Raw genomic sequence first — 27,748 nt, forward strand, 5'->3', positions numbered from 1 at the left:
ATTACAAAATTGGGTGATTTGTATTTTTTTTAAAGAAAATTTTAGTGGAGACTTGTTACATGTTCAAAAGTAGGTTGATATCATGTCTACATCATACCTCCCATCTGAATTGATGTTGAAAGGTCTGTGATGAATGTCTTTAAAGGACAAGTTCACCTTCATTTACATAAGAATTGAGAGAATGTAGCAATATTAGTAGAACACATCATAGAAAGTTTGAGGAAAATCGGACAATCTGTTCAAAAGTTAAGAATTTTTGAAGTTTTTGTGCAGTCACCGCTGGATGAGAAGACTACTGCAGTGTATGATGTCACATGCGTACAACAATATAAGGAAAATATAAAGAGAATTTCACAAAATTTCATCTTTTGAAAAAAGTACACAGTCCCTTGACTCGTTACTGACATATGTTATGGGTAATATTATTCCCATTGCCTTTAGAAAGAGACAAGTCAAGTGCTCTTTTATCATGCGAAAAAAGTGAAAATATGTTGAATTTTCCTTACATTTTCTTTATACTGTTGTACTCATATGACATCACGAGCCTTTAGTCTCCTCATCCAGCGGTTCCAACACAAAAATTTTAAAAATTCATAACTTTTGCATTGATTGTCCAATTTTCCTCAAACTTTCACTGCTGTGTTCTACTGATATTGTTGCATTCTCGCAATCCTTATGTTAATGAAGGTGAACTTGTCCTTTAAGATTTAGATCCTCTCAAACAAAGTATAATTCTATTATGTTTTGAATTAGATTTTTTTTCTCTTTTTTTTTAAATGTCCAATCTCTGTCATGATTGCCTATATCTAAATTTCATTCAAAGGTCATGTCTACTTTTCTATGAACTTTTTCATCTACTTGCTGGCTTTTTGTACCATTTTGCATTTTTTTTTTTAAAATCATTATTTGAAGCAGTGGAAGAGGAATTATTGGAAAGCTCTGAACCTTGCTAAAAAAAGAAAAAAAAATCTGAAAATACCAAATTTAAGATACAATGTTTGCTGACTTTATCAGGTGTTTGTGGTGGTGAGTCACATGTAATGGGTTGAACTTTTGGCCTGGAAGGCATGGTAATATACATATAGTCCCATGCATTGATATTTGTGAAGCATGAATGAGTTACTGTATGCTACCTTCTACCAATCCAGCTTGAATGATTTAACAATGTTCTGTTGTCATCTTACATAATGAATTGTTTCGGCATTATGCATATTTTTGAAGGCAAAATTTATGATGTTTTGCATTAATTTCCCCTTAATTTATCCATTTTTTATTCTCCCCTTGTTCTCTCACAAATGTGATGCTGTCCGTGTTTATTTTTGATGTGAATAACATTCATATTCAATTTGTCCTTTATGGTTTTGCTGTGTGATGCATGCATTTACTTGCACTTCTAACTTTGTGTGCCTTCTTTGTTTCTTGTCATCATAATTTGTGGTTAATTTTATTATTTTTATGTGTGCTTCTATGATGTGACTTTCTGTGGGATTTTTGATAATTTTATCATTACAATCAAATAGAAAAATACAGTTGACCAATATTAATTCAGGATATGAAATAAATAGAGGGGGAAAAAAAAACCGAAATGTCATACCAAACTCGTCTTCATCGACTTCTTCCAAAGCTACTCATGTAAGGTATTAGAGGCACCAGAAGCAGTACAGTCCTTCACAGTTTACTTGGTGATGCAGAAATTCCACATTTTCTAGTGATTTGAAAAGGCACCAAAACTCACCTGCATTTTCATTCATGGAGGTTAATCGTATTTGCATTCTGTTCTAACTTCATTCTATTATTTGGCCCCTTTGATTTTTCCTGTGTGTCGACACATTACAGAGTATTTAATAGGTGTGTTTATTTGATGATAGACCACCTCCATTTACGGTGTGAATATGTATAAGGTGGTAAAGTCAACTGAATTTTTCTTCTGTGCATGAGGTACAAAGCAGTGCCCCTTTTGTAGATGGAAATCATCAACCTTCCAAAATTGTTATATTGATATTAAAGCAGGATACAAGTTAAACAGTGGTTATCAGTGAATATTTTGCGGGGGGGGGGGGGGGGGGGGAGCCTTTCAGAGCAAAAGTAATGTGATATCAAATCTACTCTGTGGCCATCCATTTATATCAGATTAGTTCTGTCACTACAGTTCTTCTTTCTTTTTTTAATGTAGAAATTAAAGCACATTCCCCATGAAAGATTTTTTTTTTAAAAAAACGCTCCGGACTATAATTGTTTTTCTTGTCTTTTCTTCTTTTACTTCTAATACTATGCATGTTTGTAGGTCAGTGTTAAATTCAGACTCACATACTTGTACATTAGTATGACCGATACTGGTAAAATGATACTTTGTACCTGCTTGTTTTCATCATCATTTCAACTAATTGTCATGATGTATTCTGTTTTCCTGTAGGCATCATAACTTTTTATGGTTCATTCTCTGGTAGGGTTACATGAGTTTTCTTCATCTTGCTGCTTTTTTTTTTTTTTAGATTAATTTTTGACATACTTCTTGTAGAGAGAAGCAAATGAGATTTTTAGCTTTGTTATCTAGAGTAAATTCAATGGCTGTGGGATTTTGTCAATTTCTGGCTAGAGTTTTATAATTTGTGTAGAGCAGTGGAGTTGCTACTAACCACACTTTACTGTAGATTAAGTGCCTTGCAGTTTATTGCTTTTCCCCCAATTTCTTTCTGTTTCTGGCCTATTAGTATTGTCTTGGTGTTATCCTTGGAGTGTTTCCCGGTAATTTCATTAGAATTTGGATTGTATCGCTGACCAAAATGGCATTGGTGTTTTGCAATGTACAGTGTGTACAGTGTAGATCTCATTTTTTTTTTTCTCCAGTGTGAGGTGGGATAGGAGAGTTAAGAGTTTACCAATTAGAATGTTCAAAAATTTCACAAATGTTTGAAACTCATTCATATTTGGAAGGATAGCTTGTGTCTACTGAAATCAACATAAAGTTTTAAAATTCAATGTGCTGTCGTGGTACAAAGAACCAGGGAGATGAACAAGACAGGAAGCTGTTATTTTGTTTGTTTAACAAATTATATGCACAGTGCAAACTAAAAACCCAATGATACAGGAATCATTAAATTTATATATTTGAAGTAATAATTCATGTTTTGTGTACACTTCACCATGTAGAGCATGTCTTTGACCTTCAGTCATTGAAAGTGTCATATTTTCTACTTTCAGTACGCTGCACTTTAAATATTAAAGTTTCTTTTCTTTCTTTCTTTTTTTTTTTTGGGGGGGGGGGTCGGGTGGGAGTCATGTGTTTGTCCTTGTTGTCCTTTTTTGTTTGTTTGTTTCATGAGTTCTGCTGTGAAATCTTGAATTTTCAATTGATTATCGATCAAGGCTTTGCTGTGTAGCCCTTTCAAAGTGGGATATCTTTTTATGGTTTTCATTTGTCTGAGTGAATTTCAGTGTCTAACTTATCTTTAATCAACAGGGGGGGGGGGGGTCACACAGATAAAAACATGCTACATATATATGTGACCCGCTACAACAAAAGGATCCAAAAGTTGGGAGGACAATTTTCTGAAAATGACATGATATTATTCCCTTGCTCTTCCACTTTGATTTCATATATAACACGACTCATGAAAGTACTCTGTTGCGGAGATATTGATGATAAGGGGAGGCAAGGCAATTTTCACCGCCTGACAATAGAAGGTATGCTCTTAGCAACCTCCACGATATTCATTCAAGCTTACGCATGACCAATCAGTAACCAGGATGTCATGCACTGACCAATAAAACCACTCCCTCGTTGCTAGGAGTGGAGTCTAGCTGCGGCGTTAAATCTAAATCTTCGGACACTTTTCTGTTCCACTGAAAGTTGGAAAATCATGGTCCAGAAAAACGCTATTTTCTTGCCTTTCCTTTTGACCATTTAGCTTCGAAATTTTGGCAGATGATAGATGATACATTAGACTACAAAATTATGCAAAAAACAGAAAACAGATAGTTTTGACCGATTTTGATGATCTGACTTCAAACTTGATTTTCTCGGCTCAGCCATCAGCGACTTCAGGATCCTTTTGTTGTAGCGGATCACATATGTTTATTTCCAAAAAAACTTTATCTCACTGTAGAGTAGTCCCCATCTTTTTTTCTTTCTTTTTTTTTTCGGTGCATTGACAGCTTAGAATTAAAAGAACTTCTTCAAGTGCAAGGACCCAAATTTCTCTTGATTGGTTTAAATTACAATTTTACGATTAATTGTTAGTGCTTCATTGGATTGAAGAAAAAAAAAATCACCTTTATAGATGCTTTTTTGTAGCATATTTGATTGTGGGAGGTGCCATATTTTCAAAAGCCTTATAATTTCTAGATATAGTATTTTCAGTGTTATTCCAATTTCTAGATTGGGGAAAATCTCTTAAAAGATTAAAGCTCCTGTATTTTTCTCAAGTCGCCAAATTATTGCAGTTTTTATCTTATTTTTTGCACAATCAATATTAAAAATGATAAACTTGGTTGCTTCCATCAGATCTTTCTCTAAAAAAAGTTATGCACTGAATTTCAGCGTTGCCAATTTGATGAAATTCTACAGCACATTCCCCAAGGTCTTAGTGTGATATTACTGTACAAAATCATCAGAATTGGAAACCTTTTGGTTGGTTCTTAGCTCAGTTGGAGGTACATGTATGTAGTTGTATGCACCGGCTGTAACATTGGATTCCTAACCAATACCTAACTGTTCATGTATGTACAGTGTAACACTGGGTTGTAGAGTGTGTCAGTTTTAACAGGTGTTTTGTTGGGTAGTTGTGGGATTGTTTTATGGTTGGTTATTATGTGAAATAATCTTGCAGACTATATCTATTTCTGTGTTCCTATCTAGCATGAATTCCCTGCGCACGTCTGGTCTGTACCTTCTCCTTATCCCACTTTCTCATAATTTTTTCTGTCTGTCTTTCTGTCTGCACTAGAGGCTCCAACTCTCCCATTTTCAGAGGGAGATCTCCCGTCTTGAGGCCATTTTTTTCAAAATCTCCCTCTCTTCTGCTTGAGTTTGAATGTCTCCTATGCGAGCTGTATGTCTTTCACTTGGGATGTATTTTCTCCTGGTTAATATCCAGCTTTCTCTAGCTCATCCTTTATTTTAGTTTTGTCACATGTGTTCAAAAAAAAATAAGGCAAAGAAAGCACAAGGGAGCCTCTATAAATGTGGAGTTTCTAGAGCCCTTCAGTAAGTTCTGGACCCAGACTGTATTAAAGGGACAATGCACTTCAAGCTTATGATGTGCGCTACACGTGAATGATGTGATGCAATGGGCATCTTCTTGCAATATCTCCACCTTGCTGGGGAGGGGCTCGCTTGAGGCAGGAGAATCTCCCATTCAAGAGATGCTTGCGGTTTGGAGTCTCTGTATCTATTCATCTAGCTATCCATATATCTGTCTATCTGTCTTTCTATCTATCATCTTATTCTTATCTATATACCTCTAATCTATCCATCTATCCATATATCTATCTACATGTATCTGTCTATTTATTATCTATTTATGTACATAGATCTATCTGTCTATAATATCTACATATTTTGTATCTATCTGTCTACCTGTCTATCCATCCATCCATCTATCCATCTATGTATCTATCTATCAATCAATCCATCTATCTATCTATCCATATATCTTTCCATATATCTATCTTTCCATCTCTCTATCTATCTATCTATCTATCCATCTATCCATCTATTCATCTATCTATCTACATGTATCTGCCAATCTTTCATTCTCTGTCTGTTTGTCTCTAGTTAATACCCTTTCTCATTTTCTCCCACTTGTCCTGGCCTTTCTTCAGGCAGTAGAGCAAAGGGTCATACGTTTGTCTCTTGTGTGACAGACATTTTTAAACTTCTTTGATTGAACCATGCCCCACATGTTTCGGTTTCTAATCAGAATGCGAGTCATAGCCAAACAGATGGAAGAGTTTCAATTCTGGTAGCATTCATAAACTGGGTTTTGATGCATGGTCAGTAGGCAGATATTAATTATGAAGTGCTAGCCAATTTGCTGTAGGCAAGGCAGTTGATATCATTTATTAAACTGTCAGTGTAATAGCTGTGCTGAATTAACCCATTACTTCCCGGGAGCAGGTGTACAGATGTATAAAATCGTTGTGGAGTTGTTCCAGCTTGAAAGTAATGGCTTAATCCAATGCCATCAAACAGCATTCAATATGCACATTCACAGTCATAAACATCATAATTGTTCAACAGAACATGACAAAAAGACTTGCACAGGTACATACAAGTGTATGGTCGTGATTATCAAGTTAAATGTTATTCTTGAACAGCCCTTCAATTCACTCTTTGCATACTCATTCATTTAGTATCCATTTTCTTTTCTATTTTTAATTCTTAATTAGTTTGTTTACACATTTGTATATGCCCAGACTAATTGAGGGGGCTACCAAGTTAATTTTTTTTTCTGTGGAGAAGCTGCAACTCAAAGCAACCACTGTGAATACAGCTAGACTGATTCCAGGGTGTTTCATGTTATGGCGAGGGATAGATGGCAGTTAACACATGAGTTTGGCCACAAGACAGGACTTCTCTTTTTTTTTCTCTCTACCATAGCTTAGGGAATTTAATCTGTGAATACAGTATTGATTCCAGCCTGTTTCATGTATTACAGGGGTAGATGGCAGTCAACACACGAGTTTGGCCACAAGACAGGACCTCTCTTTTTTTTTTTCTCTCTCTACCATAGTTTGGGAAATAATGCTTCACTGTAGATCAAGACAAATTCATATTTTCTCGTATATCAATAAATATCAATGTTGTTCCTGCTTACTTGTTTAAAGCCAGGTTTGTATTTTGTTAATGCTGAACTGGAATCTTTGGTAGAGAACTGAAAGTGCTAGATTTTACCCCCCCCCCCCAAAAAAAAAAAAAAATAGAGAGAAATATTTGAATACATTGTTATACCCCAGCCACACATAGTGTAAAGGGGGTATATAGGAATCACTGTGATGTTGGGCGGTCGGTCGGTCTGTTGCAAAATCTTGCGTCGCGAACTCCTCCTACAGTTTTGAAGCAATTTAAATGAAACTTAGGGTAAATGATGATATTGAGGTATAGATGTGCAAGACATGTTTTTAGTGTTGGTCGGACAATGCGTTGGATTGAATAACTTCCATAGTATTTAAGCAATCAATTTCAAAATTGGTATCTGTGATGATCTATAGGTGTAGTTATGCAAGACACTCGTTGTGTTTGTACTTGACAAAGCGTTGCCATGGTAACCGCATGTTTTCTTCGAAATCTTTTGGAGTGAACAACTTCCACAGTTTTGAAGCAATTGAAATCAAATTCGGTAGGCATTATGGCCTTGAGGCATAGATGTGGAACACATAATTTTTGTGCTTGTTGGACAAAGTGTTGCCATGGTAACCATAATTTTACCAAAACCTTGTGGATTGAATAACTTCCACATGATTCAAGCAATTAAGGTCAAATTTAGTATGTATGATGATCGGGAGGTGTAGTTATGCAAGACACCAATGTGTTATATAAGAAAAATGTGTTGCCATGGTAACCATTCATTTTTGTATCAAATTGAACCATTTAATCTATGAAGGTGATATTTGGTGTGTATGATGCTCTTTAAGTGTAGTTTTGCAAAATGTCCTTTGTATTTGTATCGGACAATGCATTGCCATGGTAACCGCATTTTTTTTTTTTTAATCCTGTGGAGTGAACTTCTTCCACAGTTTTCAAGCAATTGAAACCAAATTTGGTAGGCATTATGGCCCTGAGGTATAGATGTAGAACACATAATTTTTGTGTTTGTCACATAAACCATTGCCATGGTAACCACGATTTTACCAAAACCTTGGGGATCAAATAACTTTTCCATCATTCAAGCAATTAAAGTCAAATTTAATATATATCATGATCTAGAAGTGTAGTTTTGCAAGACACCAATGTGTTAGTAAGAAAAATGTATTGCCATGGTAACCACTTATTTTTGTATCAACATAAACCAAGCTACGAAGGTCAAATTTGGAGTGTATGATAGATGCTGGGGAAAAGCATGCTTCCATTTGCTGTAAGTTTTATACTCAGTGTCAACTCTGTAATTGTACAGTAAACTAAAATTATTCTGTCTCCAATTCGACAAGTGCACAAACTTGGTATTAACGTCATTGCCCTCATGACATCACATACTATAAAGCAACACTAGGGGCGGGGGTATTAATCACCTTCAGTGACAATTCTAGTTTTATTTTCACTCACGCTCTGAGTGAGTACTAGTTTTCCTGTGCTTATTATTTTGCCATGTTGCAATTGTAGTGTAGCTTGTTCCTGTTTGTTGAGAATGTTTTTTGTACCCCACCAATTTCAATTTATAAAATTTATTTTTTATTGCCTCTTTTCAGTTTGTTTTGATTCATTTTACCATATTTTACTGCTTTTATTGATTTATTATTCAATGAATGCTGTTTTCTTTTATTGCATTCTTTTTTTGTTTGTTTCAAATTGTCTGTGTAGAGAAATGTGGTAATTAAAGGCACAATTTACCTTTTGCATATGAAACAAAAACCCAGCATTAGTGCTTTAAAATAGTTCTGAAATGTAATTTAGGGATAGAAACAACCACTGTAAAAATTTGAATCCGTGTAATCGATGTTAAGTGTTGTTAAATACACAAAATATAAACAATAGTTATAATAAAAATGTTTCCAGACTAAAGCGTATACAGTTACGGTTTATTGAGAAAAACACTGATATCTCCTTATATTTTAGGCTTTATTGCAAAAATTTTATATGGTAGGATGTTTTATGATACAACAGACCTACACATATGAATCAAATGTGATATCTTGAACATTTTTAAATCACTGCTCCCAAAGGTAAACTGGACCTTTAAAGGTACAAGGACCCAAAATTCCAGAGGGCACTTTTGGTTGATCTCTGCCATCGTTATTACAAAGATTGACAATATGAAGCTAGATATCAGTCAATCAAAGATGATGACATATTAACACACAAATTTGTGTGGCTAGCCAGTGAGCAAATTTTATTTTTAAAAGGACTGTGCACATTAATGAAGTACAGCTCTGTAGGCGGAACCTGCCAAACACAATGGCTGAATCAGAAGCTGGCATTAATTTCAAACATTCTTGACACACTCGTCACCTTATGAATGGATTTTATTTGAACATTCCAAACATATCAGATGTGTAGGTGCATGTCAATGCAACAGCGCCCTCTTGTGTCCAGGGTCCATTTTCCCTTTGAAAGTTCTTTGACAAATCTTGGCAGTAGTGCTCAGTATGGGGCTGTGTGGGGTTAAAGGTCAAGTACCCTTATACTGTAAAACATGATATATTCACGGCATGAAATTTCGCGAATTGGAGGAGACAACCTTTTTTGTGGTATTAAATTTTTGCGAACTGCCACTGGCGTTCAATGCATATAGTGTAGACAAGAACTTTCGCATGCATTTTAATTTCGCGAATCTTGGCGCGAGCGAAATGAAAATGCACACGAACATTCCTCGTTTTACAGTATGCTGCTCTATGTAACTGTGTCTGTGCAGCCCACTTCAACATCGACTCTCTGTCATTCTTCAAATGTGGGACTGGGCCTGGTGCCATCTCTAGTGCATATTAATCTGTGCTTTGGGTCTAGAAATATTATGTAAATGTTCCCCCTAACATTTCAACAGATGCTTTTAGCTAATACAAAATTGACATGGTGCACATGAAATGAAATTATCAGTGCATGTAGAATACCAGCAGTGCTTTTCAGTCAAATGCCTCATAGTTGAGTAGACAACGCATTATGCTAACTTCAGCTTTGAAATGCATTGAATTACAAAAGGAAATTTTGAGTGGATGATAATGCATGCAGCCATCACAAGCTTTGTTTTCAGCTGTTTTGTTGTTGTTTTTTATGTCAGTCTATACCCTCTGCCATTGTTCTGTGTCTTAAGATGATTGTGTAATGATGCATTGGATTATAGTCTTGTGATGAAATCATAGTATAGCATGCACTTCATTGCCTATTCAATGTACCAGGTGTTAACAAAAAACATTTCCCACTTTTGATGCTTAATAGCTTGAAAAGTATAATAATCAGATAAAAACTGTCATTGGTATGAGTAATAGCTGAATAGTGTACAATTTAGTTGGAAGTGATTTGAATATGAAAACCTATACCAGTTTCATGAAATCAATGATTAATTTCAAAGTTAGATTCCAGATTTTGGTCAAATGTTAACCCTCTGTACAAAACCTGAACTTTACAGAGGAACTACTGATGTGTATATGAGTGTGTACTTACAATGACCCTGAACAATGGACCTGGATACCACCTGTTCAGAGCTCTGCTCCAAGGCACATGAATGCTTTATTAATTACTCATGATGGATTGCCCTAGGCACTGTTAGTTTGAATTCCTAGCAAAGGGTGAAATGCATGCACATGAAAAAGTAACCACATGTTTCCATGTGCTTACATACACCACATTTCAGAATGAATAAAGACTAGCTGTGATAGTGGAATTCCTCGTGAATGAATAATGGAGCATTCAAATCCTGGTCATTGTCCAAGACCATTGTCTGGGTGTCAACTACACACTCTTATACACACCAATTGACTTCTGTCCAAACTTAAAGTTTTGTACAGAGGGTTGAAAATAGAGCAAAATCTGAAACCTAACTGAAGAATTAATGTTTAATTTGATGAAACTGAATCATGCTGTAATTTTAAAATTGCCTCCAACAAAATTGTACACTATTCAGCTATTGCTCATATCAATGTCAGTGTTATCTGATTTACAGTTTTTGAACTATTAAGGATCAAAAGTTGGAAATGTTTTTTGTAACACCTAGTACATTGATAATAGTGATATTCTATTACTAAAGAGCATGGTGTGTTCTGTCTGCAAAGATGTGATTCTCTTCCATTTGCCTTGAATATTATGCTCCATCCATGGCAAAAGAATTTTCGTACCATTTGAAAACTTAAAGGGGATGGCTAGTAACCGATCAGTGGGAATCAGTGGGAATCCTGAGGGATGATTGTTCCAGTCCTTGTGGGATTTATTGAAGAGTACATTATATATCTACTGTTGTGTGAAAATTATTTGCTTCAGAACGGTCTCATATTCAAGTAATGTGCAGATTAATGCCCCGTCACTGACCAGGGACACTTACCTGGAAACATTAAACTGCACATTACTTGAATATGAGACCATTCTGAAGCAAATAATTTTCACGCAAGAATAGATATATAGTGTACTCTTAAATGAATCCCACAAGGATTGAAACAATCACCCTCCAGCATTCCCACTGATTCCCACTGATCAGTTACTAGCCACCCCCTTTAATAGTACGAGAAGATTCAAGGCATAGAAGCCCTGTATCGCCCAAATGCAACTTCAGATTTTCCACAATAAGCATTCCGGCCTCACCAGTTTACTTTAAAGTAGTACATGTATATTGCCAAATATTCGCTGTATTTGCTCTCACAAACTCCAGCTTTATCAAATACAATTTGTACAGAACACTTTCATGTGATAGTCCAGGCCTTCAATGAAACCAGTGTGAAGTACTCACACAGTCATGTAGGATGGAATACAATGTGAGTATTCAGAGAAAGGCTGGGATTACAGAATTAAAGGACAAGTTCACCTTCATAGACATGTGGATTGAGTGAATGCAGCAATATTAATAGAACACATCAGCATGAATTTGAGGAAAATTGGATAATCTGTATAAAGGTTATGAATTTTTGAAGTTTCTGCTTAGTCACTGCTGGATGAGAAGACTACTTCAGCTTGTGATGTCATATGTGTACAACCATATAAAGAAAGTATAAGGAAAAATCAAGATATTTTTACTTTTCTCTCATAATAAAAGAACACTTGACTTCCCTCTTTCAGAAGGCAAGGGGAATGATATTACCATTAACATACATTAGTTATGAGTTGAGGAAATGTGCACTTTTTTTCAAAAAGTAACATTTTGTGAAATTCTCTTTATATTTTCTTTATAACGTTGTACGCATATGACATCATACACTCTCGTAGTCTTCTCATCCAGCAGTGACTGTGCAGATACTTTAAAATTTCATTACTTTTGAACGGATTGTTGATTTTCCCCAAACTTTCAATGATGAGTTCTACTAATATTGCTACATTCTCTCAATCCTTATGTTTATGAGGGTGAACCTGTCCTTTAAGTCTTCATAATGTAGCAAAACATTGAGGCAACAAGTCAAATTCATCTGTAGGAAATATACAATATCTTGCAAGGTTTTATGTGTTATATACATGTAAGAACAACAACCTGACTACTATTTGCAATGATTAATTGTTTGAGTCACCGACATCCTCTAAATGTATTTGGGCTATCTATCTGGTTTGTTGTTTTATTTTTGCTCATCGTTGATTTTGTTGTCTTGCTTCATGCATCTCACACTGTCGTCATCCAGCCCGCAAGCTGCGGAAGAGCTCCAGTGCCGGAGGGGCGGAGGAGGAGTCCAGTAAATCCACGCCGTCCAGCGAGGCGGACGTAGAGCAGATCTTTGTCCAGTCCCAGGAGAAGCCCCCTCAGAGGCCCAAAACCCTCTTCAGTCCAGGTGAGGCAGGCACTGCACTTTATACTTACTAACACTAACATGTACTTTTAAATACTATACTTAATTACTTACTTACTTACATACTTACATACTTACTTACTTTCTCACTTCCTTGATTACTTACTTTCTTACATACTTAGTTACTTATTATTATTATTATTATTATTATTATTATTGTTATTATTATTCATTCGTCATTTGCAAAACAATACAAGTGATAAAAGAGAAACAGAATAAACAAACAAAACACAAGAAAACAAAGTGTCAGGCTTTCCCTGTTGAGCTTCCCTAAGGAGCCGGGTTGGAAAAAAGCAATCAAAATCACTATGACCCTTGGGCCTCTCCAACCAACTTAAGGAAGCACATACTTACTTACATGCTTACCTAATTATAGATGTACTTTAATACCTACTTATTTACTTACTACCTACTTACTTTATTACTCAGATGGACAGTGATGGACAACAGGAGAAGAGACAAAAGAAAAAGAGAAAGAAAAGAAAGGGATGAGGATTTGCAACTCTGATCTCTGTACTTCTTCCTCTATTGTTAAAGGGATCGTTTAGTTTTGGTTGAGACCTAATTTCAGGTTTCTAACATTTTTTGGTGAGATAATGAGAAACCTCTTATGAAATATGAAAGAGCAAGAAATTCTTTGAGGAATTCAACGTTTATTTGATGAAAATTGGTTTTGGAATGGCTGAGATATCCCAAAAAAGAACGATTCTAATAAAGTGTGGGACCCACACTCTAGTACGATCGCTTTGTTTTACTTTGTTTTGGATGTTTCAGTCATTCCAAACCCGACTTTCATCAAATAAACTCTGAATTCCTCTTAAAATGGTATGCTCTGTACTATATCATAAGTGTTTTCTTGGTATCTTGCAAAAAGTTAAAAGCCCAATTCTCATCTCCACCAAAACTGTACCATCCCTTTAAATATGTTTGGCTAATTTTTGTGTGTGTATTACATGAGAAGGCGAAATGCACTTTTGCTAGTTCATATTTCTGCAAACTGCACTTTCCTAAGAAGTACATGTAGGGTGGAAAGATGATAGATGTGAGAAAGAGAGAAAGTAAGAATTAGAGTGAAAGAGAGAGAGAGAGAGAGAGAGCGAACAATTACAAGTGTATAATGGTTTTTAGATTTTCTCCATATTTCTGTATTCTCTTCAGCCTCATGCTATGAAAGAATAAGATGGAACAAATATTTGTATACAAATATGATTTATATAAGTGTATGTGTGTGTGAGTAGGCATGCATGTATGTACACGGGTGTACGTGTGTGCATTTTGTGCTCAGTTGTTGCTTTTTTCTATTGGCTAAGGGTAACGTGATGTGAAAAATATAGTTCATTTTTCCCTTTTCTCGATTATTCTTGTCTGTTTTGTTCGTTCCATCAGGTGCACAAGCGTGGGTCACAGAAATGGTACGTATCTTTATACAGACCTTGTAATCTTGTGATAACTTTTAACTATTGCCTGTAATGTGACAGCAGCAAATGTCTCGCGCTGATAGCAAACTGCAAAGTAGGGACAATGTTACGTTGCACCATGATGTTTTTGTATTTAAGGCAGAATGCCTCCAAGCAGGGCGGATCGGGGTTTTTTCTAAGGGGGTGGTAGTCTAGCTTCTGGACTCTTTTTACTCGTAGGGGTGATTCAGTGTACGCGACAAGCCGTATGAGGGCGTGACACCCGAGAATTGCGATACGCCGAGAACTGCGATACCCGAGAAAAAAGAGTCCAGTAAAATACTTTCGCCGGATCGAACAGGGTCAAGAGTTCACGCTTGAGTGGTCATGAATATTCATGACTCGCAGTCAATCAGACAGTTTTACTAGTTAATGCGAATACCAGCTGATCGCACTCCCGCTGGTAGTGTGTGGTAGTGCTGCCCACTTCCACTACACTACAGCATTGTCCACCAAAATAGGGGGTTTTGTTCTGAAGTTGAGCCCACTAACTAGTCTAGCAGCCAGAAAGGGTCCCCGTGCACCCCCCCCCCCCTAAAACAAAATTCTACGATATGTTCGAAGATCGTCAGAACCTGTATGTTCCGAATCCGGTTGTCGCCAGTGGAAAAAAAGGTTGCGCGCGCGTCTAATTTGCATATTTCTAAGATGGGCGCCGAATGTTGCTAGGAGACGGATTATTTTTGAATAACTTTAGTTAGGAATAACAAATTACCATAAAAATGGTATCATTTTGAAGAGAATTAAATTTCCTACAAGCTGATACCCCATTTGATGGGATAAATAGATGTTGTCATGAAATATTAAGGAAGGAATTATGTTTTTTAGCATTTTTCTAAAAAGATCCGGAATTTGGTTATAATGTTCTTTTCCATACATCTAATATGCATTTACAAATAACATTTGAATTTTCCTATAATTATCCCCCAAACATAGCTATTATCATGTGAAAACGGCTTTCCAATACATCAATTCCTTTAAAAGTTACACGACATTAAAGGGGATATGGTTCAATAGGTTTTACAGCAATATCTAAGGGTTATAATGTCTCCGCGCGCAATTGCGTAGGTTCTGTATGTGGGGTTTGTTGTAGATCACTGCTATCTATTGATCAAATCTCATCGAAATCGGCGAAGAAAGAAAGAAAAATTACACTTTCTATTCCTTATATGAAATAAAAATGTTTTTTTTTTTTTTTTTTTATTTATTCATTTCCATTCACAGGGTGGATAGCCCTTTCAGCACAAGACTGATTTTCAAAGGGGTCCACGTAAAAATACAATGATTTACAGGGTAAAACAATACATACAAATTACATAAATAATTGTATACAACAAACAAACAAGAATAAAAAAATAAAAATACTCAAAATAAAAAGTACAAGTATTCCTATTCACTTCAAAAGCATAAAAAATGTGCCTAGATGAATTGAATTTTCTGCCAGAGTATGCAAACAATCATTCGTGATATGTATGTATGTATAATAACAACAAAAAATATGTATATTTAAAACGCAGCCTCAAAACAAATCATATCTTCTTATATTCCGTTTAAAAATACAGATTGTATCACTCGAACGAATATCATACGGTAGACTATTAAACAATATTGCACTAGAATATAAAAAACTGTTCCGTTTAAAATTTGTATTTGGTTTTGGCAAGAATATTTTACATAAAGTATTACGGAGAGAATATTGCGAAGTTTGCATGCATATTCGATTGGCAAGGTATTCAGGAGCAGTATGATGGATACATTTAAACAGGAGAATAAGATTCATTTTTTTCCATCTCCTTTGAAGAGGTTCAATTCCTGACTGATTGTATAATTCATCACTTCGTGCAAACATATCAGCATTTAGAATAATTCTCAAAGCTCTTTTCTGTAAAATAAAAAGTATATTCAGATGTGACTTATTAGCACTGGTCCATACAGAAGAACAATAATTTTTTTTTTTCTATTCTGTGTTACCAAACTCAATCCATTCAGCTTCCCATATGAACAGTTTCTTGTCTTTTTGGATTCCCTCCAAGAACGTGAAATTAATCACAACTTATCTGATATTAAAAAGTTAAAGAAAAAACATTTACGTGACAGTTTCCTCTTATTGGAAGATTAAAGTGAAAAAAAAAAGAAGAATCTTATGCTAAAAGCCCTAAGAAATAAAGAACTTGTTAAATGGCCTTTCAGAGTTTAAAATGAAACATGGCTATCTTATTTTTTCATAACAAAATGAAGGGAAGTATCTGTGTAGTTCATGTCGGCCCATACTGGGTTACATCATAAATTCTTCAGAAATGGTCCCCGTGCACCCCCCCCCCCAAAAAAAATCTACGATAGGTCAAAGGTCAAAGATCAAGTGAAATACATGCTCTCCTATTCATCCAATTAAACCTAGGTCAAGAAAGGTGACCATTCAACACATTTGTGACAAACATGCCATTACAATATTTTGCCAGTTTTGTGAAAATGTAATCACACATTGTCCACATGTACTATAGACCTATTAGGAGAATCATGCATTATGGCGGAGGCATACCAGTCGTCATAGCGACATTTCTAGTTTAATATTACAACGAAGATTACGACTATTATTAGCAGTTGGTAATTAAGTGGTGTACGAAGACTAACTCAAACAATACATCATTATATGAGTGGCTATAATGTACAATTGATAAAAACCCAATAAATCTGTGTTGTTTTTTTTTCAGGTTATACAGTGCGTATCAAAAAAAAGGTAATCCAACTTTGGCGGGCTACTACTTTACAATTGTCAGCTATGGAGAGCTCAATGTTTTAATTCCAATGATATCACAAACCATCGAAAGCTATGCTGCCGGCTGAAAGCAATAACAAATTTACTTCTTGTATATTATAGAAAGAATGGCCACGCGAAAGTAACAAGATTAATGCTCTGTTACTGGGAATTTGAAAACAATAATGACATTGTTTCCATTCCTGTTGTGTCGTTTGTTGTTGGCGTGTTTCCTTTCAAAGAGTGAAAGTAGTAGTAGGTTAATATATGTCGGCGTTAAAGCTTGTACAATATAACAATATTGGTCACAGTTTATTATTCCGAAGGTTCATTTTTTTCCCCGAAAGGTTCGTTATTCCGGAGGTTCGTCATGATATAGATAAACGGGCCCAAATTAGTTATTGCTGAAAGCAATAACAAATTTACTTCTTGTATATTATAGAAAGAAAGGCCACGCGAAAGTAACAAGATTAAATGCCCTGTTACTGGGAATTTGAAAACGATAATGACATTGTTTCCATTCCTGTTGTGTCGTTGGTTGTTTCCTTTCAAAGAGTGAAAGTACTAATATAGTAGGTTAATAGATGTCGGCGTTAAAGCTTGTACAATATAACAATATTGGTCACAGTTTATTATTCCGAAGGTTCATTTTTTTCCCCAAAGGTTCGTTATTCCGGAGGTTCGTCATGATATAGATAAACGGGCCCAAATTTGTTATTGCTGAAAGCAATAACAAATTTACTTCTTGTATATTATAGAAAGAAAGGCCACGCGAAAGCAACAAGATTAAATGCCCTGTTACTGGGAATTTGAAAACGATAATGACATTGTTTCCATTCAAAATTCAAAATGGTCACCTTCCTTGACCTAGGTCTAATTGGATGAATAAGAGAGCATGTATTTGGGGATTTTAGGACTTAAACTTGACTTTGGCCCTTTCATAAGTTTATGCATTAAGTAATTTTCAAGGTATGGAGAAAAAGTGCAATTTTTGTATTGAGTAATAAATTGTTACCATTTTCATCTGGCCTTTGACCCTAAAATTCATAAGAGAATCACTGTCAGGCAGAACATGCATAAATATGTACTAAGTTTCAAGATGCCATGAGCCACTTCCGAGACATGGAGGAAGAAGCAAGTTCAGCACTTTCTCTTGATCTTTGATCTTTGACCTTTTTGGCAAAAAAAAAAAAAAAAAAAAAAGAAATTGCCAGAGAATCTCTATTTTGGGTTATACATGCATACACCAAGTTTAAAAAAAAAAGTCCTGCTGGCATTGCATAAATATGAGGGAAATAGTAAAATTTTGAAGTGTTGCCCTTGACCTTTGACCCTATGAACCCCAAATTCCCTAGATAATCACTTCCAGTCAGTACATGCATAATATATACTATGTTCCATGAAGATACCTTGAACAATATCCAAGATACAGAGAAAAAAAGTAAAATTTTAACATTTTCACTTGACCTTTTCACATTTGACCTTAACCTTATCACCCCAAACTTTTACCAGTGAATTTTAACTGGGTAATACCTGTATACACTAAGTTTCAAGAAAATATCTTTAGGCATTGCAGAGATATGAGGGAAATAGTGAAATTTTAAGCATTTGACCTCGACCTTTTGACTTTTGACCTTGAGCATGTGCACCCAAAAGTTGATAGGCAGAATTTCACCCCCAATACACATACATGCCAAATTTCAGGGTTTTTTTTTTTTTTTGTTACGCTGTCCGCAAAATTCATTACGGACGGAGAGAAGGACGGACGGAAGGACGGACAACCCGAAAACATAATGCCTCCGGCACCACTTCTTGGCGGAGGCATACAAAAGAATCTAGATTACATAGGTGAAGTAATCTTTGAAGATATGTAAATATTGATATAGTGTACGGTATTGAAACTGTCGTGTTGATTATCCTTATGGTACGTTACCACTCTCGTGGAATTCACTAAGCTGGGTCCACTTTCTCGATTCGCCCGAAATCGTGGTCTTACTCGGGGACTAATCGTGCTGATCATCAGATAATCAAATCTTGATGTCAGTCAAAGACATTGTGTTGATCGTAGTAATTTTTCGAACAGTCCAATAATTCTTCTACGATCAACACGATTACCACCATAGACCTCAAGATGTGATAAGCCATGATAAGATCACCACGGTCACTCGTAGACTAAGAATCGATTTGTGGTAGATAGTATACATGTATTAGCATATCGAGACTCGCGACAATGGCAACCTATAGTGAAAGTGTTTAACGTGCAATGTCAATAATCTTTTGGGTATCGATAATGCACATTTATAGTTACTCTATCTAAAAAGGACCGGCGGACGAGTAGGGCATGGATATCTGAAAACATTGGATGGTGTATTTAATTCATGCATGAGTTAAAATGTTATTCCAGCGGAACTTACATGCGCTCTAAAAGTGGATTGCACGTCAGATGCGCCTATAGCAGATACACTTCAAATCATTTTAGCAACTAATTTCTGTGGAAAACATGAAAATATTGTATTCGTTGTGGCTAAACATTTACACTCTGAATATGTCTAATGTTTAACACATTAGTCATACACATACATCCTTGAACACAAACACACACAACACAAAAGTATACAAACCTGCATAAATATAAACGTGATATATATATATATATATATATATATATAGATATAGATATATACAACTGTATACATACTTATAGTATATACATGCACACATACATACATACACGCATGCATAGTTAATGTTCCCTCAGACATTTCCCTCATGTTTTATAGATCCATGCATTAAGGTCTACTTAACCATAACATTTTTTTTCTCTCTCTCTCTCTCTCATTTTTGTATAATATTGATTATTAGTCACTCCTAACGGATTTAACAACCAAGTTTAAGTTGTATTGCATTTAAATCAACCCATGTAATAAAGTTAAGTGCATGAAATCATTTTTTATAAAAAAAAAAAACACAGAATTTGAAAGCGACTGGATTTGACTTGCAACTATTCGTTTTTATCAATGCCATTCCTTGGTATTTGTAATCTATCTATTAGTTTCTTGGCAATAATAAACGTATGAGCAATATGTTTAAAAACCATCAGGCGAACCACCAAAGAATGAGAACACGTATGTGCGATCTTATCTTAAAAAAATAAATTGATTTCATGCTAGAGCATGGTGAGAAATATTTCGCTTGTGCGGTATACATGTAACTCTTATTTCGACATCTAAATAAAGCATTCGAGTTTGATGTTCCATGAATGCATTAATGGCCTATTGAATAAATTCACGAAATTCATGACTGAGCTCATTTCCCCTGCATGAATGCCTGTGTGCGATACTGGAGGTGTGAGTATGTGTGCGAAGATGATCAGAAGAATAAGAGTTGATGAAGAGAAGTTTGATTAATATCGATATGTTGGAAACCCGTATCCAGGTAATCCCGTTTCGGCCGTCATGAAATTACACCTCTCGATAAGGCCTTCATTCTATTTGATGAAAAAAGACGTAAACTAAAAGTGAAGCTGAGTAGATCAAAGGTGATAGCGAATAAAAAATTTAATTTGTTTTCATATTCCACAAGATTTAATGATATTTAATCAATAATTTGGATGTAAGAAGTGATAGGGTCTCATACTTGCAATGATTATTACAGTACTACACGCGTTACGCAAGTGCGGCCGTCGACATTACCCTTAAATTTCTGTATAACCGTATTGAACCTTTTCCCTTTAATGTCGTGTAACTTTTAACGAAATTGGTGTATTGAATAGCCGCTTTCACAGAATAATACTTATTTATGGGGTTTAATTTAAGGAAAATTCCGATGTTATTTGTAAACAGAAATTAAATGTATGGAAAAAACATTACTGAAATCTGTATTTCTTGGGAAAAATGTAAAAAAAAAAATCCTTCCTTCCTTAGTATTTCATAACAACAACTATTTATTACATAAAACGGGGTATTAACTTGTAGGAAATCTAATTCTCTTTAATATGATACCATTTTTATGGTAATTTGATATTCTTAACTAAAGTTATTCAAAAATAATCCGTATCCTAGCAACGGGCGGCGGCCATCTTAGAAGTATGCAAATTAGACGCACGCGCAACCCTTTTTTCCGCTGGCGACAAGCAGATTCGCAAAATACAGGTTCTGACGATCTTCGAACACATCGTAGATTTTTTTTTTTTTTTTTGGGGGGGGGGTGCACGGGGACCATTTCTGAAGAATAGTAACCCAGTATGGGCCGACATGAACTACACAGATACTTCCCTTCATTTTGTTATGAAAAAATAAGATAGCCATGTTTCATTTTAAACTCTGAAAGGCCATTTAACAAGTTCTTTATTTCTTAGGGCTTTTAGCATAAGATTCTTCTTTTTTTCACTTTAATCTTCCAATAAGAGGAAACTGTCACGTCAAATTTTTTTCTTTAACTTTTTAATATCAGATAAGTTGTGATTTTGGAGGGAATCCAAAAAGACAAGAAACTGTTCATATGGGAAGCTGAATGGATTGAGTTTGATAACACAGAATAGAAAAAAAAAACATTTTTATTTCATATAAGGAATAGAAAGTGTAATTTTTCTTTCTTTCTTCGCCGATTTCGATGAGATTTGATCAATAGATAGCAGTGATCTACAACAAACCCCACATACAGAACCTACGCAATTGCGCGCGGAGACATTATAACCCTTAAATATTGCTGTAAAACCTATTGAACCTTATCCCCTTTAATGTCGTGTAACTTTTAAAGGAATTGGTGTATTGGAAAGCCGTTTTCACATGATAATAGCTATGTTTGGGGGATAATTTTAGGAAATTTCAAATGTTATTTGTAAATGCATATTAGATGTATGGAAAAGAACATTATAACCAAATTCCGTATCTTTTTAGAAAAATGCTAAAAAACATAATTCCTTCCTTAATATTTCATGACAACAACTATTTATCCCATCAAATGGGGTATCAGCTTGTAGGAAATTTAATTCTCTTCAAAATGATACCATTTTTATGGTAATTTGTTATTCCTAAATAAAGTTATTCAAAAATAATCCATCTCCTAGCAACGGGCGGCGGCCATCTTAGAAATATGCAAATAAGACGCGCGCGCAACCTTTTTTTCCGCTGGCGACAACCGGATTCGGAAAATACAGGTTCTGACGATCTTCGAACATATCGTAGAATTTTGTTTTAGGGGGGTGTACGGGGACCCTTTCTGGCTGCTAGACTAAACTTGTACTTCGACCGCCAGCTCATCATACTGCATTAATGTAGGCCTACGTGCTTTCTTTATGCATGATGAGAGACAAGCTGCCCATTCCATGATTTCATCATGGACCCTACCACTAGGGTCCATGATTTCATGAAGTCATCATATAAAAGTCTTTACATAAAATCAAGGAAATTCCAAAGATTCTCATAATTATGTAGCTATATTATGTATACAAGAGAAGTAAAGTCTGTGTGTCTTATGAGAGAGAAGTCTTTTCATGAAACGTAGCCTCCATCCAAATAGGGGAGATACCACGATTTTATAGTACGATGAAAAAATGTTTCATTGGACATTATAGGCTTATTGTAGATTACAGACTTTATTTTAGATTGATTCCTCCGAGCATAACAGAATGACATCCGTAAAAGGGTCAATCCCACTATATCCGCTAAAATATGTGATCTTCATATACATGACTTTTGATCAATATTCCAATAGATTTAAGGGATCCCGTGTCACAAAAGTCATATTTTTGGTAAAGCAACTCTAGCAAAGATATTAAAAACCAGACCCCCCCCCCAAAAAAAAAAAAAAAAAAAATACTATTATTATCATTACAAAATATCGAATGTAGGAACCAGATTCAAATAGTCGATCGTGCCAAAATAGATTTCTGTCTTTGAAAGCCTGATTGTAGATAGGAATAAAAAAATTGTCATGGTCAACAAAGGCAAGTGAAATTCATTGGATTGCGCCAGCGGGTAGGATAACGAAGAGGTTCGTGTTTTTGTTATTGTTTTTTTTTTATATAGATCGAGTCAAATACAGACGGATTTCACTGACGAATTCCATAAGGTATTTTAAGATTCAACGAAACATACGTGATACCCTGCTATGAGATTTCTCCTCAAGGATTATGACAGCCTTATATAGCTCACCTGCAAGGAACTACTCCCATATCTCACTATAGAACACATTAAAATAACTTTATTATCTCATTTCCATGGAAAAGCGCAGGTGGGAAACGTATACGTTACGAAAACTCACTCCCTGGCCAACATAACTCGCAGGATTCATCCAATTATAAACTTATACAAACGCTCTGAGGGAATTTATTCATAGTAACAACTTTCATAGTCAAACTACTTCAATCTAAACGTAAAAGCAACATTATTCCTTGCGTCTTTTTACCAAAACACTTGTGGCTTGCCTTTAAAACAGATTATGCTGATAGTGCTATGTTCGTGAGGAATATGGTGCTGGTTAAAAGCTATGTCTGTTATTCCGAAGGCTCGTTTATTCGAAAATAAACTATTGCTCACTATTTTTTTTTCTGATAATGAAATAATGTTCATTAGCCGAAACTTAAAAGAACGGTTTGTAGTTATGTACTTGTAAATAGCACACTTAACCATCACAACAATACCCGCTGTTATGTTCACACGGCATGTGCTGATACGTGACGATAACAATATGTCAATTCTTTTAATTTTATTAACTGAATGGATTTTGAAGTAACAGGAGGGTTATAACACACATCTATTTTCCCTGAAAAGGTGTTAGTGCTAACCTATAGCAGTAAAGCAAAACAAAGCAAAAGGAAACAAACTTGTAATGGTATACATTAAGCCGTGTTGATCGAAGGATGATAATACAACATGACATTGTAATGATGTATAGGAGAATGCTTCACAGACGCAGGTACACAGTGACTCAAATTGTCTTATGACTTTGAAAGCGAACACTTCTTTTTAATGGGTGCTCACCAATGTGAATGCAGGACGGAATACAGGTCATTCTAATTGATACTCACACAAAAAAAGGAGGGGGCAAAATTGAATAAGATACGACTAGCAAATTACCTCCCGCAAAACCATACTGTTGAAAAGACATGCATTTTACTTCTCTTTTTTAATGGGAGTGGACTTTCTCTTGTCTGTATGGTTAAAGATCACCTATTGGAAAGCAATACCCGGAAGTAAATAGTTTAGCAAATATTTACACATCACAGATGATATAACTTTCGAACCCAGCTATTAGTAAAATTGCATTTATATGCATTGAACATCTGTATAAAAATTGACGATGCGCAGTGTGGGGCACGACATATTGCAATTTGTCTTAACGGTAACGTACTATTATGTTTCATTGGAAATACCAGATATTTCTCCTTTAATCATGCTGTTAATGAACATCTTTAATTATCGTCCAACAATGAAGGATTAAAAATCTAGGGCATGCAGTTAGATAAACTTTATAGGAGTCCATACCATGTTGTTATCATGTAATATGTATTGTTCTGAGGAGTGAACCCCGGAGACTGTGGTATCATAAAGTTTAAATGAATAATTAATGAATTTATTTTGCACTACGATATTATTCATAAGCAAGTGTCTGATTTATATGCCCTTCAGCATGGTGTTGTGGAGTTTGCCTGTTATATCAAGGAGGCTCTCTCGCCTTCTCGATGATTATAGTTTACCTCCTGATTGTTACATGGCATCATCATTATAATTCAAGGTGAATATCAGAATTGTATGATATCCGCTGCCCTCTGGGATTGGTAAATGCTGAATAATTTTGGAGTCAGAAATTTCTTATTTCTGGTTACAGTTTGTTTTTCTGGAGGTTCATTTTCAGGGTTTATTATTACGATGGTTCGGTAATCCAAAACGAAATAAGGTTCGTTTAAAATACTAAAGGATTGGTCTTCCGAATGTTCGTTTGTATAGCCCCTAAAAGAAAAATAAAGAAAAAAAAGTTTGCAATACCGAAGGTTCGTTAATTTAAAACGATATTGGTTAGTAATTCCGAATGTTAGTTTAAAAGTATGCAATTTTTCCATTTGTGGATTTACGAACCTTGTTTCATTTGTTTGTTTGTTTGTTTGATGTTTGCTTTTTTTTGGGGGGGGGGGGTGGGGGAGCTATCAAACCTTCAAAATTATAAAGTTTCTCTTATTTTCAGATCAACGAACCTTCGGGAAAACAATGCCTATTCAATTTTTGGATACATAGCGTGTATAAGGTTTGCCACGTAAATTCTCCATCAAACATTGTGATATCTTTATCTTCCTTTGGTAAATTAGGTCTGAAGAAAATACCAGCTTATTTTTTTTTTAAATCAAAACTGATAAAACACTATTCCTTGTGAAGCTCAACGCGGTAAACCTTTGTATGCTCGCGTAATCAAAGCGTGTTTTTGTATTCTAACCTGTTATATTTCATAACACATAAAGCTTTGATGGCTATTCATCGATGAAATCACTTATTACTAATAATTTCATCGTCAGAGCCACACTCAGAAAGATTTGTGGATGTTTTTATTTGAAATTGCGTGGTATTTAGGCGCTATGCTGAAAGTATTGTGGTTGTGTTGTGAATTATTGTTCTCCAGACATAATATAGAAATCCAATTGTAAACCTACTTTACGTTTATAAAAAAAAGGGATTCCAGAAGTTCAAGGCTTCATCTTATGGGATTGGCCCTCAAGTACAACATACAGTCGACTGCAGTCGTAGTATACCCAGTCAATTTGCATATAATATCAATTTGATATTTAGAATCAGTGCCTCGATTTTCAAAGTGTTTATGGATTCACTCGGGCACAGTGCAGCCGACTGAAATACCTCTCTCTTACAAAATCCTGTTGCACAAACAAGATCGCAAAATCAAGAACATTTCTAATTATGATACGAGCAGTCATGGCTACTGTTGGGCCCTATTTTTTGTACAAAGTTGAAAAAAAAAAAAAACATTAGAGAGAAATCACTAGAGATAAACGATAGTAGATCGCCATTCGTTTTTAGCTCCATGGCCAAACTAAACACTTATACTGGGTAAGGTACATAATTATGCAATGCATGCATGCAGTACTCCATCCGCCCATGGTGAGACCAAGGACAGATCTGCAGGGTGTTGGGAGAAAGGTACTGAACTGTGTAATACCTAGAACAGTCGATGACTAGTCTAATCCAATTTCAGCAGTAAATTCAGCATTATGTGTTCGTATTAGGCCTACTATGAAGAAAAAGGTATTGTATCTTTTCTTCAGAAAAATTGAATACTCTGAAACCAATTTATGACCTATATGGATCTACATGTCATTAATATAGATCACATACGAAATCAGATAGATGCGAATTCCATTTACTGAGACTGGCTGAACAGACTACTACCATACTCGGTGGGCGGGACCTGTCAGAGCGAATGATTTATCGCGTTCGGTCAAAATCCGATCGGAACTGAAACTTTCTTCCCGGACCCTTATTCGTTGGGCGCGCAGTCTCTCGATTATCGCAATCAGAAAATTTGCGCCCTCTCTTGGTCGCACCAAGGAAAAGGGGACGGAGCCCAGACTAAGGGGGTGGGGGGTGTGGTTTTGACCGAATGACTGGGTCCCAACATCTTAGATAAACTGTGGTGCCTATTGTAGAGGGCTATCTTTTTTTTTTTTCTTCTTTTTTTTTTTTTTGGTAAAAATCATCATTGCTACACTGTAAAATTCACACGTCACCCATCACCACAATACCCTCATAAATTCAGGGCCACTCTCTGCTTCCATCATGCATCTTATGTTGTCATGGGAACCCCTCTGACTCTCCTCCCCCCCCCCCCCCCCCAACACCCCACTGTGCCCTGTGCAGGACACAGGACCATACCGACCCCCTCCTCCCAAGCCCTACCAGCCTCCGGACCAAGTGGAGGAGGCTTTCCTGAAGGAAGAACTCTCCACAGACAAGCTGACCAAACTTTACGACAAGGATTCATCCTCCAAACAGGAGTCAGAGCAGCAGAAAGTGTAAGAAAGATTTTTCCTTGAATTCGCCATCATGTACAGCATTGTGGTGATGTATGTTGATGTCATTTTCAAAAGTCCTTTGCTTCAGGAAACAATTGGTTCATCTTGGAATACTACTGTAGATTGAAATGAATTAAGTTATACGTCAGTTTTTTAATGTTTTTTATGTTTTTATTGAAGAAAAAGCATAACAAACAAACATGAACAAAACAATATATCGTCGCTGGGGTGACAAAACCTCGTATCTCAAAAATGTCAAATGTTCAGGAGAGCGAAAAAACATGGCGGCCAAAGCACTATAGTGAATGGGAAAGCCTTCTCTTTGACATGTCATGGTGGCTTCATTTTTGGAGTAAGACAGTTGGGATTTGGCCAGGACATCACTTGACCCATTATTTGACCATTAAGCTAAAAAAAAAAAATTGACATTTTTGAGATACGAGGTCTTGTCACCCCAGCGACGATATGTATTATAATTTGATGCAATCAAACAAGGCATTCCACATTAAACATGAACTTACTAAAAAGTAGATGCCAAGATTACAATTTTTGAAGGCAGTGTTATAGTTTTGTTTCACACGAATATAAGAGAGCAGTGAAAACATAGTTCTGTTAAGGGTTTGAGAACCTGCTTTGCATTATTTCATATTTGCTTGCTGCCCTTCACCCCAACCCCCCCCCTCCCCTTTACCTCCCCTGCAGTCAGGAGCGGCGGGCCAAGCCAGATCAGAAGGCCAAGAAGCACAAGGAGGCATTGGCAGCCCTGGTGGAGGCCCAGAGGAAAGTGGAGACCCTCGGTTACCTTGACAGCGGAGGAGATGCGGGGGATCCTGACCAGGGAGGGTACGAGGAGGCCACAGACATGCTTGGTAACGTCTCTTGCAT

General features: G+C 35.9%; 1 protein-coding gene across 1 annotated transcript in view; it reads left to right on the forward strand.

Moving 5' to 3' along the window:
- LOC140239425 (uncharacterized) overlaps positions 1–27,748 on the forward strand; it is a 53,122-nt gene that overhangs the window by 12,645 nt on the left and 12,729 nt on the right. The window contains exons 5-8 of the mRNA XM_072319263.1: positions 12,469–12,615; positions 14,020–14,045; positions 26,709–26,863; positions 27,566–27,732. Of these exons, the coding sequence (XP_072175364.1) occupies positions 12,469–12,615; positions 14,020–14,045; positions 26,709–26,863; positions 27,566–27,732 (495 nt within the window). The remainder of the gene's footprint in view (positions 1–12,468; positions 12,616–14,019; positions 14,046–26,708; positions 26,864–27,565; positions 27,733–27,748) is intronic.

The sequence above is a fragment of the Diadema setosum genome, chromosome 16 (assembly GCF_964275005.1).
Source record: "Diadema setosum chromosome 16, eeDiaSeto1, whole genome shotgun sequence".
In the NCBI taxonomy this organism is placed as follows: domain Eukaryota; kingdom Metazoa; phylum Echinodermata; class Echinoidea; order Diadematoida; family Diadematidae; genus Diadema; species Diadema setosum.